This window comes from Homarus americanus, unplaced genomic scaffold (assembly GCF_018991925.1).
Source record: "Homarus americanus isolate GMGI-L3 unplaced genomic scaffold, GMGI_Hamer_2.0 scaffold6317, whole genome shotgun sequence".
Taxonomy (NCBI): Eukaryota; Metazoa; Arthropoda; class Malacostraca; order Decapoda; family Nephropidae; genus Homarus; species Homarus americanus.
In genome coordinates, this window is record NW_024730668.1 from 20,814,584 (window position 1) to 20,831,709 (window position 17,126).

The 17,126-nt window shown below is 41.0% G+C and overlaps 1 protein-coding gene across 2 annotated transcripts in view; it reads left to right on the plus strand.

Annotated features, from left to right (window-relative positions):
* The first annotated feature begins 3,342 nt into the window (after positions 1-3,342).
* Positions 3,343-17,126, plus strand: part of LOC121867305 (adenylate kinase isoenzyme 1-like) — a 34,114-nt gene continuing 20,330 nt past the window's right edge. The window contains exon 1 of one of the 2 annotated variants that reach the window (XM_042367205.1): positions 3,343-3,419. In XM_042367205.1, the coding sequence (XP_042223139.1) occupies positions 3,417-3,419 (3 nt within the window). In that variant the 5' untranslated portion in view covers positions 3,343-3,416. Of the gene's footprint in view, positions 3,420-9,682; positions 9,796-17,126 lie in introns of those variants that run through there. The other variant, XM_042367204.1, reaches the window with a different exon arrangement.

Consider the following 17,126-nt stretch of genomic DNA (forward strand, 5'->3'; position numbering starts at 1 on the left):
ATGAAATATGCATAAGATATGTTAATATAACTAATTTTATATTTTCTCCATATAATACACATAAAATGTATAAATTAGTTGATCACCTTGTTATAATAAGTTACTGGAAGAATTGTTACTCCTTTTATTTTTTATTCATGATTGGAACATATTTTTGCACATTTTATGTGGGAATCATATAAATAATCTGTTTCATGTACTGTATTCATTTAAGTCAACAATGTCAACTCATTTTCTATGCTTTAGAATGTAAAATATTACATTGTTTTTAGGATCAAAAGTAATAGTCGGCATTTTGGAGGGGTGAAGGATATACAGTAAGTCCTCGCTTAACGTCGGGGTTACGTTCTTAAAAATGCGACGTTATACGAAACAACGTTAAGCGGATCAATTTTCCCCATAAGAAATAGATAAAATACGGAAGTTATGTTCCTGAGCTTCCCTTTGCTCCATGAAATAAATTACATATACCTGTACATAAAATCATTGCCATTTCTTTAGAAAATAATGCATACATACACAACTACTCTACAGGCATCCCCCGGGTTACGGAAGGTATGTGTCCTTAAAAATTTGTCCGTAACATGAAATTTCGTAACACGAAACCAATTTTCTCATTGGAGATGCGTTCCCAAGGAAATATTTTCGTCAAAAAGACGTAATACAAGCACATTTATGAATTAAATTTTTTTTTTAACACATACATTGATTATTTTATGATATAATATGATAATAAATATGCAAAACACTTGAATTTAACTTACCACAAACGATGTTGAGTGCTACGTTAGGTAAAGCGGTGCAATCGGAGTCTGCGTATCATCAGGTGAAGATGGCTGAGGAAGATAAGGAAAAGACAGCATTTTCATATGGGCAAGGGCTATGGCAGTTCAAAGCTATGCCATTCAGCTTGTGCAATGCACCAGCTACCCTCGAACGCCTCATGGATAGGGGTCTGGAAGGCTTGCACTGGAAGACCGCCCTCATATATCTGGACGACGTGATTATCCTTGGCAAAAGTTTTGAGCAAAAACTGGGGAGGCTATTGGAAGTATTTGACTGGTTCTGGGCTGCACACTTTAAACTGAGCCCAAAGAAATGTTACTTGTTCCAGATGGAAGTTCAATATCTGGGATATATAGTAAGTGAAGATGGAGTATGCACAGACCCAGAGAAGGTGGCGGTGGTGAGAAACTGGCCGGTGCCAACTTGTATAAGGGAGCTGCGTAGTTTCCTTGGCCTTGTACCTCCTACCGTTGATTTGTTAAGAACTTCGCCATGATCGCAACACCATTGCACAAGCTGACTAAGAAGGGGCATAAGTTTGTGTGGATTACTGAGAGTCAAGGTTCCTTCAACCAGCTAAAGGATGCCTTGGCCAGCTCCCCGGTGCTCCCGTATCCAGACCCAACTCAACCATTCATCTTGGACTGTGATGGTAGTGATGATGGCATCGGTGGGGTGCTGTCCCAGAAGAAGGATGACATCGAGTACGTAGTGGCATACTACAACAAGAAGTTAAGCCCTCCAGAGAGAAATTATTGTGACCAGAAAGGAACTCTTGGCTGTAGTAAAGAGTTTAGACTTTTTCCATCCCTACCTGTATGGATCTAGCTTCACCATCCGGACTGACCGCGAAGCACTGAGGTGGCTTAAGACCCTGACGAATCCAGAAGGACAACTGGCACGGTAGATTGGAAAGCTGGATCAGCACCATTATACCATCCAGTACAGGCCTGAATATAGACAATGCAGGCATATAGTGCACATAGGCCGTGGGAGTATTATATACAGTATACAGTTTCCTGTGTGCCGAGACAGTGCAGGTAAACGACAATGGTAAACAGTAAGGCAACTTGACTAAGGATAGCCAACAAAGCTGTCAGGTGCTTATTTCCAGGAGGGTCCTCATCCTCCCTTCTACTTAGTTGTCTCTGATATTAACAAGTTGTTCTATACAGGATTTTCTTTTGCAAACATGGGACTAGAAATAAAGTCCCACTGGAATGTCAGGAGAGAATGGCGTGGTGCCGGCCCTCCATCATGTTTGTCGCTGGGGTTGTCTGGATAGTGCGTAATAAGGTTAGCAATACACTAGTCCAATAACAATTAAAAATTATGAGAGATAAAACTCTGTATAACTGGGAGTAATGCATTCTTATCTCTCCTTCTCTCCTGTGGTTGAACTGAAATTGAATGGATCACACACTTGCTGTGACTGCTTGTCTCTTCTGTGCTCTAACAATGAAGGTCTGTAAGTGCTCAAAAAGGTTAGTGTTTTAATACACTAGTCCACATACAGTTAAAAATAATGAAAGATAAAATTCTCTCTATAACTGGGAGTGAAGTGATCTTGTTAACTCTCTTGTGGTTGAGCTGAAATTGAATGGATCACACACTTGCTGTGGCTGATGTCTGACATCGGATTTGTTAATTTCTTTCTTAGCTCTTTGTAACAGCTAGAGTTGCTTGTGGAGGAGAGAGCTTATTTTTGGTTAATTGCCGCCAGCTGCCATTTTGTCAGAGCTTCTCTGGATTTTCACGACTCTTCAGTCCCAGCCTTTAGTTGACGTATTCCCATGTACAGTAGTTCCCCTTAGGCTCAATTATAAACTGGATTTCAGGTTCACTCCCGCATCTTTCTATACTTTACCCAAAATCGAAATTATGCTTTTTGAAAAGTAGTTAATTCCAGTATGCCTATAACAAAGACATATTTGAAATAACAACACAGGCAGTGCCACATGAGTGATCACCTGGCCAGCTGTCATGATGGTATACAATAACCGTTGTTATAAATATTTTCCTGCTGCTCGATTCAGACTAAGCTTTGCTGGTTTTGGGTCGTTTTATCTTAAACTATCTTTAAAAAAAAACGAGAATACCCATTGAGGCGGTGTAAATCTACTACAGCTGATTAACTTATCGGGTTGATTATGGAAACAAGCATGAATTTGAGAAAAAGACCGCAGGAGTAATTTATATAACAGATAGAAAAAAAAGATGCAGAGAGATCGTTGGCATTATCAAAACCAGATTTATTGCATAAGTGAACTCAAATGTTTACACTCAGCTTTAAGCAACAGTCAAGTTTCCCGCGCAAAGAAGATCAATATTTTCCCGCCATGCTACTGCGCTCTTACTGGTTCAGAGCTCAGACTATGGTCTTTTAGAAATGCAAATTTTCGTTTTATAGGGTAGGATATTTATATTATACTATAAGTAGCAACAAATTCAAATAAGAATTTTTATTCTAATGGATCTAATATAGAATTATACAAAAAATTATCATTGTAATCTTTTTATTTCCCCAAAATGCGCACCCTGTTTACATGATGGGTCACGGGTGTTGAGTCTGTTGACATCGAGACCTCTCACTCAGAGACTATCAGACGGACGCGAGAAACACACAACCCATGGTAGGTGTTAGTGCATTACCTAATTTGTTTAAGGCAAGACAGAAGTACTTATGTGATACGATTTATAAAGAGAAAATTAATATAATTTTTTATACAGTATACATTGTCTCCACCCGGCCCCTACCCGACCGTTGTAGAGGTACTGTTGAAAGACGGGCACCATAAATGTCAAAAAGTGAACTTAATTTGAAAATTTATTGTTACTGCAGTACCATCTACTGTGTACATTTTTACTGATTTATGGAGAGCATGATTATAGGATTTGTTTGATGTTTGTTTCCCCCAAGACAAAATTTTATAGACTAGAAAACCTTCTGACGTGTTGTTTTCGTCAAATGTATTATCATGAGCAGTTGCAATAGGGAAGAAATTTTAAAGCTCCAGAGTTTGGAATCGATTCTTAGGTGGAAAGACTTATGAGGTGGAAAGACTTATGACTTGATAAACAAGTGAGTAAATTGATATTCTTTTTCTTAGGAAACAACATCCGTTTTTATTTACCTGTAATACATTTAGTCTGACTATTTTGGTGAATGCATTTAACACTACGCAATGAAAATTAAGTATAAAAAAGGCTTATCAATTGCCTAAGATAAACAATTTACAGCATACAGTAGTCAGTGCTGACTCAACACTAGAAGCGGTATGTAGATATTACTATAACTCAGTTTAGAATGAGTGTATATGATGTTGTTGGCTGTTTTAAATATTGACGGTGTTCAATAGATAACCTGAACTGACAGTTCAAGTTGTATAGTGTAGTTATAATGTTATTACTGCGCTTCAACAACGGTCATTTAAGTGCGTAACAAGGTTACTAATACACTAGTCCAACAATAATTAAAAATTATGCGATAGAATTCTCTTTGAAACCATTTTAGGTTAGAAAATATTTTGTATTTGATGCGCATTTATTTTTATACACTTAGGCTAGAAAATTGTATATAATATTCAAGTGATGCCTGGAGTCCTGTTTAGTTTTTAAGTTGCTGTTTCCACTAGTTTCAATTTACTATTATGAAACATTAAGTTGGCCGTGACCTCCGAGCCTTTGTGCTTCGTTGACTAAAAAACTTTCACTGAATTGTCTGATTTTAGCAGAACCGAAATTACGTGTCTAGGGTTAAGAGTGACTCGGTAGTCCGTTCTCGTTAGAATAAGTCATACACGAGTTAAGTGATGGGTTATATCAATGAGGACCGGGTGGTCTATTATGGTTTATGGACCTAAAAGAAAGAGAAAGAACTTACTTCCCTTCCTTCGTCTTGGGCCACCTCATTTCACCCCCTGCCCATAATATTTTAAATGCTTTCTTCACGAAATGCAGTACAATTTAACGAAAATTTACAAGTTTTGATAATTATTAACAACACACATGTCGCCGATTTTTCGGAGGAAATGAAGTTAAAAACGCTGCAAAATCACTGTTTTGCAGTGGACACTCGTAGTTTCGGCAAATGTGTTAAAATGGCTCTCTCTCTCTCTCTCTCTCTCTCTCTCTCTCTCTCTCTCTCTCTCTCTGACAAAGATAACAATGCATACTTTATGCTTACAGGAGGATAATCCTGATTTGCTGAAGGCCATAATAAAAGGTAGGACAACGTGAGTGGCGGGATGTGACACGCCCCTCTCTATAATAATAGAAATGTGACCTATTTTTCACTCTCAGGAGAATATGACAAACTTATCAGTGATACTAGCAGGATGCACACGTTTGATCTTTTAGGAATGTGACACTTCAACTGTTTAAAAAAAAATGTTAGATGTAGCATGCCATGTGTGTAGTGAGGTCCTTTTTTCTTTTACACGTTCTCCTTGTCATAAGAATGCGGCACTTATTGTTTTCATGGAAATGTGATAAATTCCTCTGAGAGATACAGTATGGTTGTTGTGTGCCGAGGAATCATTTCATACTTGGAACACTTCCATTGTTATGGGACAACATAAGAATGCACGGCAGGGAAGAGAGTTTGTGATTAATTGGTTTACATTCACTATTATGGGGATGAAATATACTTCTGTCAAGAGACATCAGAAACCATGACAGAGGGATTACTGATCATGCATATACTGCTATGAGAATGTGACATGTCTACACTGTTATGAGATGACACCTTAAGTTATTATAGAGAAGGGAAACTAATAACAAGATTGTGTGTGATGTATTTTATCCGAAACGCCATCTGTCATGAGAAGTAAAAAGAGACTTGAAAGGTAAATGGAACTTTTCTGTTTATAAAATATAGGAGATGGGAATACACCAACAAACTATTATAATAAAGTTAATACTTAAGCATACTGGAAGAATGTTCGAATTAGTGTTGACCCCGCCTTGTTAAAGTCTTACAGTATTGTATTCTGTTGGTATAATCTTACTTTCATTTACTTATGGGGTTTATGGTAACTCGTTTCTACGCTGGTATGAGTTAACTGCACTGAGGGTCACTCCTGGTTGATGTGGTTTAAGCCGGCGTCACACGCACTTTTTCCGTCAACTTTCGTGGTTTCCGTCGCCTTTTCCACGAATTGTAAAATTTTCTAGTCGAAGGGTACGGGATTCGGGGAAGTGTCCTAACGTGGATCGGAGACTTTGTCTATGATCGCAAGCAGTGTGTGGTAATTAATTGTACGAAATCGTCATGTGTACCCGTGACAAGCGGGGTACTACAGGGCAGTGTATTGGGCCCGTTGTTGTTTGTCATATGTCCCAACGGGACGAAGAAACTGCATTAATTGAGACAATACGAAAAGTACCTTGGTGTGTATGTTGACAATGAACTTAAGTTATCGGGCCATTGTGAGAAGAATGCAAATCAAGCAACTAAATTATTAGGTCATAAGAAGGTGCTTCCCTGCCTGGAGTACTGTCACCCCACCTAGTCCTCGAGATATGCTAGGGACTGTCAGTTGATTGAAAATGTCCAAAGGAGGGCCACCAGGCTGGAGCTTACACACCAGTACCTCAGTTGCCCGGAGAGATTAGAGCGCCTGCAATTGCCTAGCTTATACTACAGACGGGCAAGGGGGTACCTAATTGAGTGTATAAACATCTCAAAGGGTACTACTCAGTCGAGTGTCCATACCTAGAACTGGCGGACGCCCGCCCCACAAAGGGTCACAGCTCAAAGTTGAAGATCTTCAAGCCACAAGTCCAGAAAATTGTGAAGGCAAACTTTTTCGAGTGAGATTTGTGAACTCTTGGAACAACCTGCCAGGCAGTATTGTGATGGCACCAAGTGTGAGTTGGTTCAAGACCAGACTTGACTAGCACATTCAGGTGCCAGCACATGCCCAGTACAGTACTTACCAACAGTGCGTAATAGAGACGTGACCGACCACCGTATCGGCTAACGAGCCGATCAGTGGCAATGAGGATCAAAGTAAAAAAAAAAAAATAAGTAAGTCTCGCTCAGACGAAACGTATCGTGTCCGTCTCACTGGCTTGCGCAAATTTCTGTGGTCAGGATCTATACTCAACAATGAAGATACTTATAAAAAATAAATATGGAACCACGTAGAATTAGTAAATTTAATTTTAGCAGTATATTGTGTCGCAGTTTTAATAAATGGCTAAAGTGTAATTTTTTTTATTGATGTTGATATTCGTAAATACATCTGATATGTTTGTTTACATTGAGCCATGGTTCAACTTCTTCACAGCCTCTCTTATCTATTCCTGTGTGGACACGCCTGTCCAAAGTATACATGATAGACAATATTATATCTCATCGTTGCCTGTGAGACCCAAGAGACGACAGATACAGTAAAAAAAAAAAAAGAGGAGGAAGGTATACAATGCCATCTTGTTTTACAATTGACGAACGCGGAAGACTCTATTGCTAGATCTTTATGTATGCATGTGCGATGGTGTGCGCTACGCAATGTTTGGTTCTTAATTTACCTAAATAACTTGGCATCGTCCGCAAACATTTGCATGGAGGAGTGTATAGCTTCTGGCATTTGCAATACAGGATCTTCAGGGGCTCAGCATGCTCGTTGCACAACTCTCTTAGCACTCTGGGATGCACCATGTCATGGCCGGGACAAATACTGTTTATAGTCTTTGGAAGAACTTACTTTACTGATGTGATGATTTGCACTGCATGGCGATTGGCGACAGCAAGCCGTGTGTAGTCTGAGTTGTAGTTGCTGGTTGCTAGCCTCAAGCACACATCCAGGTGATCATCTGACGGCGTGGATCGGTATTTTGATTTCACGATTTCCATGTGTGAGAATGTTGATTCACAAAGGTAGGTAGATCCAAAACACGCTGTAAAGTTTATGGCGCACTCTGACATTTTGATATTTTTCCTCAAGTAGGTTCCAAAATCTGTTTGAGGCCCTCGACTAGAGACGAGCATTGCTTCTGTCTTCTGAGTTCTGTCTCTAGGAAAGAGCTGTCGGCCCCCTCCCTGTTATAATGCTAATGCCCTTGAAAGGGAGCTGCAGTAAGTATGTGTTCTTGTATGCATACCTGTACGTGTACCTGTACCTGTATGTGTATCTGTACTTTTACTGTTATCTGTGGATGAGGAAGATAAACATCGTCCAAGGTGAGGCGTGTTCTGTGGCTGCCTCCTTGAGAGTGAGTGAATTTGTGCTACTCGAAGCTGGATAAGGTGGATGGAGGGAGAGGGAGAAAATGGGGAAGAAGGGAGAGGGGGAGAAGGGAAGGAGAGGGGGAGAGAATGGGGAGAAGGGAAGGGGAAAGGATGGGGAGGAGAGAATGGATAAGGAAGGAAGGGGAGGGGGGAGAGAGAGGGGATAGGAAAGAAAGAAGGGGTAGAGGAGGAAGGAGAGGACACTAATGCTATAAAACAAGAAAAAGATGGGTGGAATAAGAGAGGAGGAGAAAAGAAAGAGGGATAAATGAGAAGGAAAAGAAGATTGAGAGTGTAAAACAGGAGAAGGCAACTGAGGTAAATAGGGCACAGAGAAAGGGAAACAGGTTGAACGAGAGTGGAATGGAATGTAAATGCATAAAGAGAATGGCAATAAAAGACGTGTGGGGGTAGAAGGGAGTAAGTATATAAGGCAGAGAGAAAGAAAATGAGAGGGTATGGAATATGTGTGATGAATACACGCATAAATTGGTGGTAGGAAGAGGAAGGGTGGGAGAGGAGGATAGAGCGAAGAAGGAGGAGGAGTAAGAGACAAGAAAATGAAAGCGAAGGAGGAAGAAAAGCGAAGAAAGAAATATGATGGAGGAGGAAGACAGAAAATGGAGAAGGGAGTAGAAAAGGAGGAGGAGGAAACAAGTAAACAGACGAGAGGAAAGAGGCTGAGAGTTTGGTGGCTATTTTCCGGAGATGGAGCCACACAGTCTGGCTAACCGATGACAGGAAGCAATCTAGAATGTACACCTCCCACCCCCTAGTTCTTGACGTGTCTAAACTAGATGTAAGTCAAATAGGCCCCAGTTGTAATAGGTCCCGGTAATAACAGCCCCTCAGTTTTAATAGGCCCCAGTAATAGGCCCCCAGTTCTATTAGTCCCCAGCTGTAATAGGCCCCAGTAATAACAGGCCCCCGGTAGTATTAGTCCCTAGTAATAACAGGCCCCCAGTTCTATTAGGCCCCAGTAATAACAGGCCCCCAGTTCTATTAGGCCCCAGTAATAACAGGCCCCCGGTAGTATTAGTCCCAAGTAATAACAGGCCCCCAGTTCTATTAGGCCCCAGTAATAACAGGCCCCCGGTAGTATTAGTCCCTAGTAATAACAGGCCCCCAGTTCTATTAGGCCCCAGTAATAACAGGCCCCCAGTTCTATTAGTCCCCAGCTGTAATAGGCTCCAGTAATGACAGGCCCCTGTTGTAATAGGCCTCAATAATAACAGGCCCCTAGTAGTATTAGTCCCCAGTTGTAATAGTCCCCCAGTAATAACAGGCCCCCTGTAGTATTAGTCCCCAGTAATAAGTCCCCCAGTTTTAATAAGCCCCAGTTGTAATAGGCGTTAGTAATCAATCTTTATGATAGTATGTGCCATGATTAACCTCAATGATAGTATGTGTCAAAAGTCGTTCGTAAGATGGCAGGTGTCAGGACTTATTTGATAATGATTAAGTTAAAACTGATAGTGAATGCAGAGGTTTTTTTTAAGTGTTGTATCGAGAGTTTGGTCATGAAGATGCAGACGCCAGCAGACAGCGCCTACCGTGGGGGTGGGGGAATGGTTCTCTTGGCAGTGCGCGTGCCGGGGGGAAGGAGGGGAGGATGGGCAGGAAGCAGAACAGGCTGGGGGGTGAAGGGGCTGGCAGGCTGGTTGGGTGAGTTTGTGACAGGAGAAGTTAGTCGTGTGTGAGCCACTCCCTGCGCCGGACGTCACTCGACCTCTGCTGGTGCTCCTGTCGCTGCTGCTACTCGCCCTTCTACTATGGTGAGTCCCTCGTTAGCATCCACTCTCCGTCACCTGTTTCATCAATGACTACAATAATTGGGCTTCTTTAATGCATGCTAGGGTGAATTGTTTAGACGCTGAGACCTGGCCAACACTGGCACATGTTCAGGTAAATTTAAGAACTCGTACAGTACATGCCCAATACTTACCAATATCGTGTAACAGAGAACAAATTGACTGCTTAACCGGCTGATGCTATCAAGTGGCAAAGAGATAAAGGAAAGGAGACATCCGAATGAGCGAAACGATTGTTGTGTTTGTGTTGGCAAACTTCTTTGGAGTGAGAATTGTGAACTCTTTGAACAATCTGCCAGAGAGTGTTGTGACCGCACCGAGTGTGAGCTCATTCAAGGCCAGACTTGACCAACACTGGAGCAGGTTCCGATATATTCAGGAGTCAGTTTATGCCCAGTACTTGCCAACAGTGCGTAACAGACGTCAGTCAGTCAGAACACCGAGATGAGAGAGCCGTGCTCTGTCTGAGGTGAACAAGGAAATTTATGGCAAGGTATAGTTAAGAAGTGGGAAGTACAGAAGAAGAATTATAGCAGGTGGGCTTTCCACCTTGCGGAGGCTTGTTTGTGGCTTAACCAGTGATAGACGTCCCTCAGTCCTCCAGGGGCTAAGGAGGTTAGATAAACTAAGCTAAGCTGGGTTAAAGTGCGATCCAAGGGAATTTGCTGTTTTAGAGTTTGTTGGAGGGTCCCACCAGGTCCTTGTGTAACTGGCAGGATAATCCCCATCTTTAAGGTTATGCATGTGGTGTTGGTCTTTCGTGTTGTTTGTTTCTTGGGGGTCCCTTCAGGTCCTTGTGTAACTGAAGGAATGTTCCTTATCTTTAGTGATTGAGGGGTCCCACCAGGTCCTTAGGTGAACTGGCAGGATAGTCCACATCTTTTCGGTTATATGAGTGGTGTTATTCTCTCGCGTATAATGGTAGCGGCTAACGAGCCGATCAGTGGCGAAGAATATAAAAAGTACAGTGCAGGGGCACTTAACGGAGTTCAGAAAGAGAAAGAAATATTCGAAAAGAATTGAGAAAGAGGAAGATGTTCAAAGATGGGTGGGATATACGAGGAAACTCCAAGAAAAGAGGAAGAGGCGAGAATGTTGAGAGAGGGCAGATCGACAGAGAGGAAGCAGAGACGAGGGATCTTTTAAAATAATTTTGTTTATTAAGAGAGGTGAGACAGGGTGGGTAGGAGGGGTCACGGGGACACGGCATACTTCACTAGGGCTTACCGGGCACCACAGTCCTGCAGTGGTAAAAGTAAAAATAATCTAGGTTTCAGGGCGGGTTCGTTCTGACTAGTAAATGGACTGCCCAACGAGCTAAATTTTTATTATTTTCAATAAGTGAAAAATATATATCGATATCCATCAGTACTTTGAGACATGTGTGGGTTATAGGTAATAGAATAATTACAAATCACGCTCTTTAAGTGCCAGGATGCTGTTATATATTGGAAACGGCGCTGTTGAATTTTAACATTCATATATCATTATAACTTAAATGTAGTAATTTTACCTGTATCGTTTTAATCCTGAATATTTCCTACAGAGAAATGTGTGGGTGGAAACAGGTGTGTAACGTCTCCGTTGAGAACCAAGGGTAAGTTTCTGAAGTATGATGATAACATACTTCAGAAACATACTGTATTGCCTTACCCTCACGCTTCCCATCGAACTTTTACAACAATCATAACTAGACATTCCTGGACAATGTAAATACTACATAAGACAATAACTATTATCGTGCGTCCTTTTTATGATCTAGAACAAAGATGTCAAAGGAAGCCGTACAAGTATACACAGATGAGGGAGTGAAGTAACTAGTGAGCGGCACACACACACACACACACGCACACGCACACACACACACACACACAGTCGGTGTTTACATGATGGCTACATTTACCCAGCCAAGTGCCAGACTGACTAAATGTTTAATAGAGTCTTTTGATATATTTATTTGGCTAACGCCAGACGATTTTATTCAGCTCAGAGGGAAGTTCGTACACAACAGGTTAGAAGACTACCTCTACTAAGAGACTATTTCCATTAATATCTTGTGTAATGTCAATTGATATTATCGTTATATGTGAAGACGCGTTAATTTAAGTACATTGTTTACAAGGTGATTTATCGAATTTTCGTTATTATGCTTGACATTTATATTTGTTTTAGGAAATCATATATAGCCTTTACTCTAATATTAAAAATATAATTACAGAAGTGTAAAGTATAACCAAGGATTGTTACTTGAGGAGAATGGAGCACTAATGAGCAAATGCGTGCAACTCCTTATCTGGTGCCACCAAGCGGTCCGCTGTGTCTGCAACTAATCAGTGGCGAAGAAGATAACATTAAAAGTAAAAATTAATTAACCACATTGAGCTCATTGCGCCTTTCATTCTATTTTGCAATAACTCCAGATTATTCAATACAAAATTATATATAGTCACTAGGTTATTGACATCCAACTCTACATATTTAGGAATAATTTTTCAAAGCAACACATTGATTATTTTATAGAAAAATATAATGATTTGCCTACTTAATTGATAGCTACAGCTTTACACCAATTTTACACCATTTAATATGAATAACAATATCGCTGACTGTTAACCCAACACAATTTTGGGTAGCGTTTTTAACAGGCCTGACCAGCATAATATGTAAAGTACTTGAGAATATTATCTGAGATGCCGCGATGGAATATCGACTACGAAACAACCTTGTAAAGGATTGCCAACACGGTTTTATGCCGGGGCGCTCCTCCTAAACACAATTGCTCAAGGTATTGGATGTTTGGACCCATATTCTGGAACGGGGTGGTAATATCGACAATATATACAGTACCTAGATTTTGCTAAGGCTTTCGACAGTGTACCCAACGAAAGGCTGAAAATCAAACTGGAAGGGTACGGAATTCGGGGAAATGTCCTAGCATGGATAGAAGACTTTCTACATGACCTCTCACAAGCGGGGTTCCTCAGGGCAGTGTACTGGGCCCGCTGTTTGTTTGTTTGTTTCATAAATGACTTGCCTGACGGTGTACACTCCTCCATACAAATGTTTGCAGATGACGCCAAGTTATTTCGGGAAATCAAGAACCAAGCGAACTGTGAATAGCTGCAGAAGGATCTCTGTGGGCTCCAAGATTGGTCGAAGAAATGGCTGCTGAGATTCAATGCCACGAAGTGTAAGAAGATGCACCTGGGGCGCACCAATGGTAAGGAGGCGTATCATATGTCCCACCGGGATGAAGAAACTGCACTATTTGAGACTGAATGTGAGAAGGACCTCGGTGTGTATGTTGTCAATGAGCTGAAGTTCTTGGGCCATTGCGAGAAGAAGGTAAATATATTATTGGGTCTTATAAGAAGGTCGTTCAGATATCTAGACGGTCCGTCCCTCGTAACGATCTTCAAGAGTGAAGTGCTTCCCCATCTGGACTACTGTCACCCCGTCTGGTCCCCGAGATATGCTAGGGACTGTCAGTTGGTTGAAAATATTCAAAGGAGGGCCACCAGACTGGTGCCTGCACTTCGGCACCTCAGCTACCCTGAGAGATTGGAGCGCCTGAACTTGCCTGAACTACAGACGGGCAAGGGGCGATCTAATTTGGTGTATAAACATCTCAAGGGTCACTACTCAGTCAAGTGTCCTTACTTGGAGCTGGCGGACGCTCGCCCCACAAACCGCAAGTCCAGAAAACTGTGAGGGCAAACTTTTTCGGAGTGACGGTTGAGGAACTCTTGGAACAATCTACCAGAGAGTGTTGTGACGGCACCGAGTGTGAGCTCTTTCAAGACCAGACTTTACCAACGCTGGAGCAGGTTCAGGTACAGTCGTGAACAGAAGTCCTGTCGCCCCTTCTGCTGCTCCACGAACCCTGAGATTCAGACTCATGAATCCGAAGCATTTATGGGCAGAATAATTCACCAGTGTCTACTGCTTCGGGTTCATGAGTCTGAATCTCTTGGTTCGCGGAACAGCATAAGAGGCGACAGCACTTCTGTTCACGACTGTACATTCAGGAACCGGTGCATGCCCAGTATTTGCCAACAGTGCGTAACAGAGACGTGACCGTTCGCCCAAGCGGCTAACGAGCCGATCAGTGGTGAAGAGGATAAAAAAAAATAATGATAAAGAACATCACGGTACTGGCAGTGACACCACTTTTTCACATCTTATATTATTTAAAGTTTACTGTGTAACATTACTGTGCACTTTTATGTGAACGATTTTTATATTCCCTGTTGACAAAATTACTTTGTCTTCAATATAAGTCTTTTTGCTGAATTTTTTTATCGTTTATTACTTGATTGTCACCTCGCGTTATATCGTAGGACACGTTTCGTGGCTACCTTGTCAATTACTGTGTTACACCAGCTGATTACAAATGATCTTCATTTTAAACGTAACTTATGAAAACCAAGCAAACCTACAGCTAAAAGCAAAATTTCCTAATATAAAATAACTCAAAACCTTTAATTTTCAACCCATAGAAGTTTAACGTGAGCGTCTTTTGTGGTTCTTTGAACATAAGAGCGGTACTGTATTCTGTTTCCCTCCATACATTTTGTAACATCACACTGAACTCTTTTTAACAACCTCATGTATCGTGCCCTTCAATTTTTCCAAAGTTGCTGGTAATGGAAAAAGTAGCTTGTTATTTTTTCTTCTTCATAAATGTTTCAAAAGGGAAGATCATTTGTAGTCACCCGTTATATTAGCTCTGTGTATTATTGATGTAATTTTTAATATATTCAACGGTATGTTATAAGCGGGCGATTTCTCCATGTGAGTCTTGGCTGCTTAACCCAGCTACTCTAGTTGTTGGGTGACATTTGTGTAACCTTTAGACAGGTGGAGAGGCAGGTATCGAGCCAGTAACGCCATAATGCACCTCACTTCAGTCTGCTCTTAACACGATCATCATCATCTGGGATTTTTTTTTTGTGCTGTAAAATTCCAGAGTGTTATGCTTGAAGATCTGCTCCTCTCATTTGTATTTCCCCATGCAATATATTATTAGGCATCTTATGTTATCGGCATGAGTTCTATTTTTAAAGGAAATCATCTAATAAATGTCATTTTCAACATTTTAAGGATCACTTGAATTTTAGCCCCCCATCTTATTTCACCCTAAGATTACCCACCACAACGCTCACCTAACCTTAACTAACCCCCTACGTAGAGTTTGGGTCTTTAATTATCAGGTGAAGTAACCTATGTGAGCTTATTTTCTCGTGATCCCATTCTGGGATAATGGTGCTGGGTGAAGTTCTGTCTGAGATTCTTCTGATAACACGAATAAGAGTACAGTACAGTATACGACTGAACGTTCTGAACGTTACCGAATTGGCCGGATGTATTAAGCACTCGATTGCTATCACTCCCACGCTGAGGGCCCGGTTTAGGTGTTGCTGATGGAGATGTTATATGGATGGGTGTACGTGTGTCTGCGCTAAAAAAATCGTTACTGGTATGGTTAGTTACTGTTAAACAGTTCTATTTTGATCAGTAGAAATATAAAGCCTCTACAGTGACTCAGGCAGAGAGCCTGGGTGGCTATGTTGTAAATGCCAATCTTTAAATTCGACACTTTAACACAAAGGTCCCGAGACCCACCAGCTATCACATCAAGCTGCATGCCATAAAATCTGAGTCTGCTATCTACAGTACACCGTCACACAGTACACCAGATCTGACAGTTAAGCAGTTATGGTTTCTGCAGTACAAGCAAGTGTTGAAATCATGTTTAAAGTGTCATAATGAGTAGTATTCGCATAACATAATCAGACTCGATTTATCCGCTCTATTGATCGAATACCGATGATGTTACTACTGTACTACTAGATATGTATAAATATATACAGTATACAAGGCAACTGAAAATTTGGTCACTATTATCTTGGATCAAATACAGTACATAGATATCTTGTACAGTTAATATTGTCATTATCTACTTAAGTCAGTTAGTTGGATTTACAGTATTAAATTGTCGATAAAATTTATAAATATTTTTTGCTTCAAAATAGTATTACAAGTCACGAAGCGATACTCCGAGTTTACTCTTGTTTTCATCTGTGAACCTACTGTTTATTTAAATCATTAATATGAGTAATTCTCTCCCATACCTCATAGCAATATAAAAATGCCATCGTTAGGTCTATAATGGAGTTAAACGTAAGGGAAACAGGGCGTTAGAATTACCCTCTGTACAAGACAGCGCCTTGCATCAGATACCAGATTGACGTGTTTTGTACTGTTGCTTCTTGCTTAATGCATATGTCTGACATGCTAGACGCAATCTTTTAGATGATAGAGCTGATGTATCTATGATTCTAGGGTATTGTAACTTCAAATTTGTTATCCAAATCAATCACGGAAAATACGTACTACGTGATCTCCTTAAGCGAGGAACTCGTGGTGCGGGTCCAGGCTCACACAAGGGTCCTGTGAGGTCTGTGGTGCTGATGAGCAACCGCCACGTCATCGATAGTCAGTCAGTGAGAACCATAATTAACCATAATTTAGTTCAGTGACGAAACAAAGGGGAGAGAATTAGGCTCCTCCTGAAAGAACACTTCTTTTGGGTGATGTGTGGCTAGTTTCCATGTTTCTGAGAACCACATGCCAACACTCTCTCCCGGTCATGGTATGTGTGTGTGTGTGTGTAGGGGAATGGAAAAGTTGTTTAGACATACTTCCAAGCCCTCATTGGTCCCTGTTCACCTAGCAGTAATGGAGGTACCTGTTGTAAATCGAAAGTTGCGAATTCGTATTCAGGGAAAGTTGTTGCAGCTTCAAATAACTTGATGACATAAACCATTGACTTCAGGTTTCTACGCCCTTAACTCATGAGACATAACGGCAAGCATGAACTTAGCATGCTTCCCTGTTGAGTGCTGTAATCGCTTCTGCGCTTCACCTTACACAAGGATGTAGGGGGGTGCCCCCCTCCCCCCCCCAAAAAAGAAGGTAAAATGTGTCGTCTTTTTTCTTTTCTATTTATTTAATAATGTTCTATATCAAAATTGAAAGAGTTATAATATTCTAATTATGTAAATTGTAATAATTTCATATTTAAATCTATATATTTTGAATATTTCTAATCACCCTCTCTTTAACATAAGAACAGGGGGTTTCTGTCCTATTTTGCACTTTTACTGAGGAGCTTTTGTCCTAGGGGGGCTTTTGTCCGGGCCCCGTGTAGGGAGGAGGGGGTTGATGATGCAAGTGGAAGTAGTCAGTTAACACTGCAACAGTTTAATCCCCTCTACCCTCCTTCCCTCCCC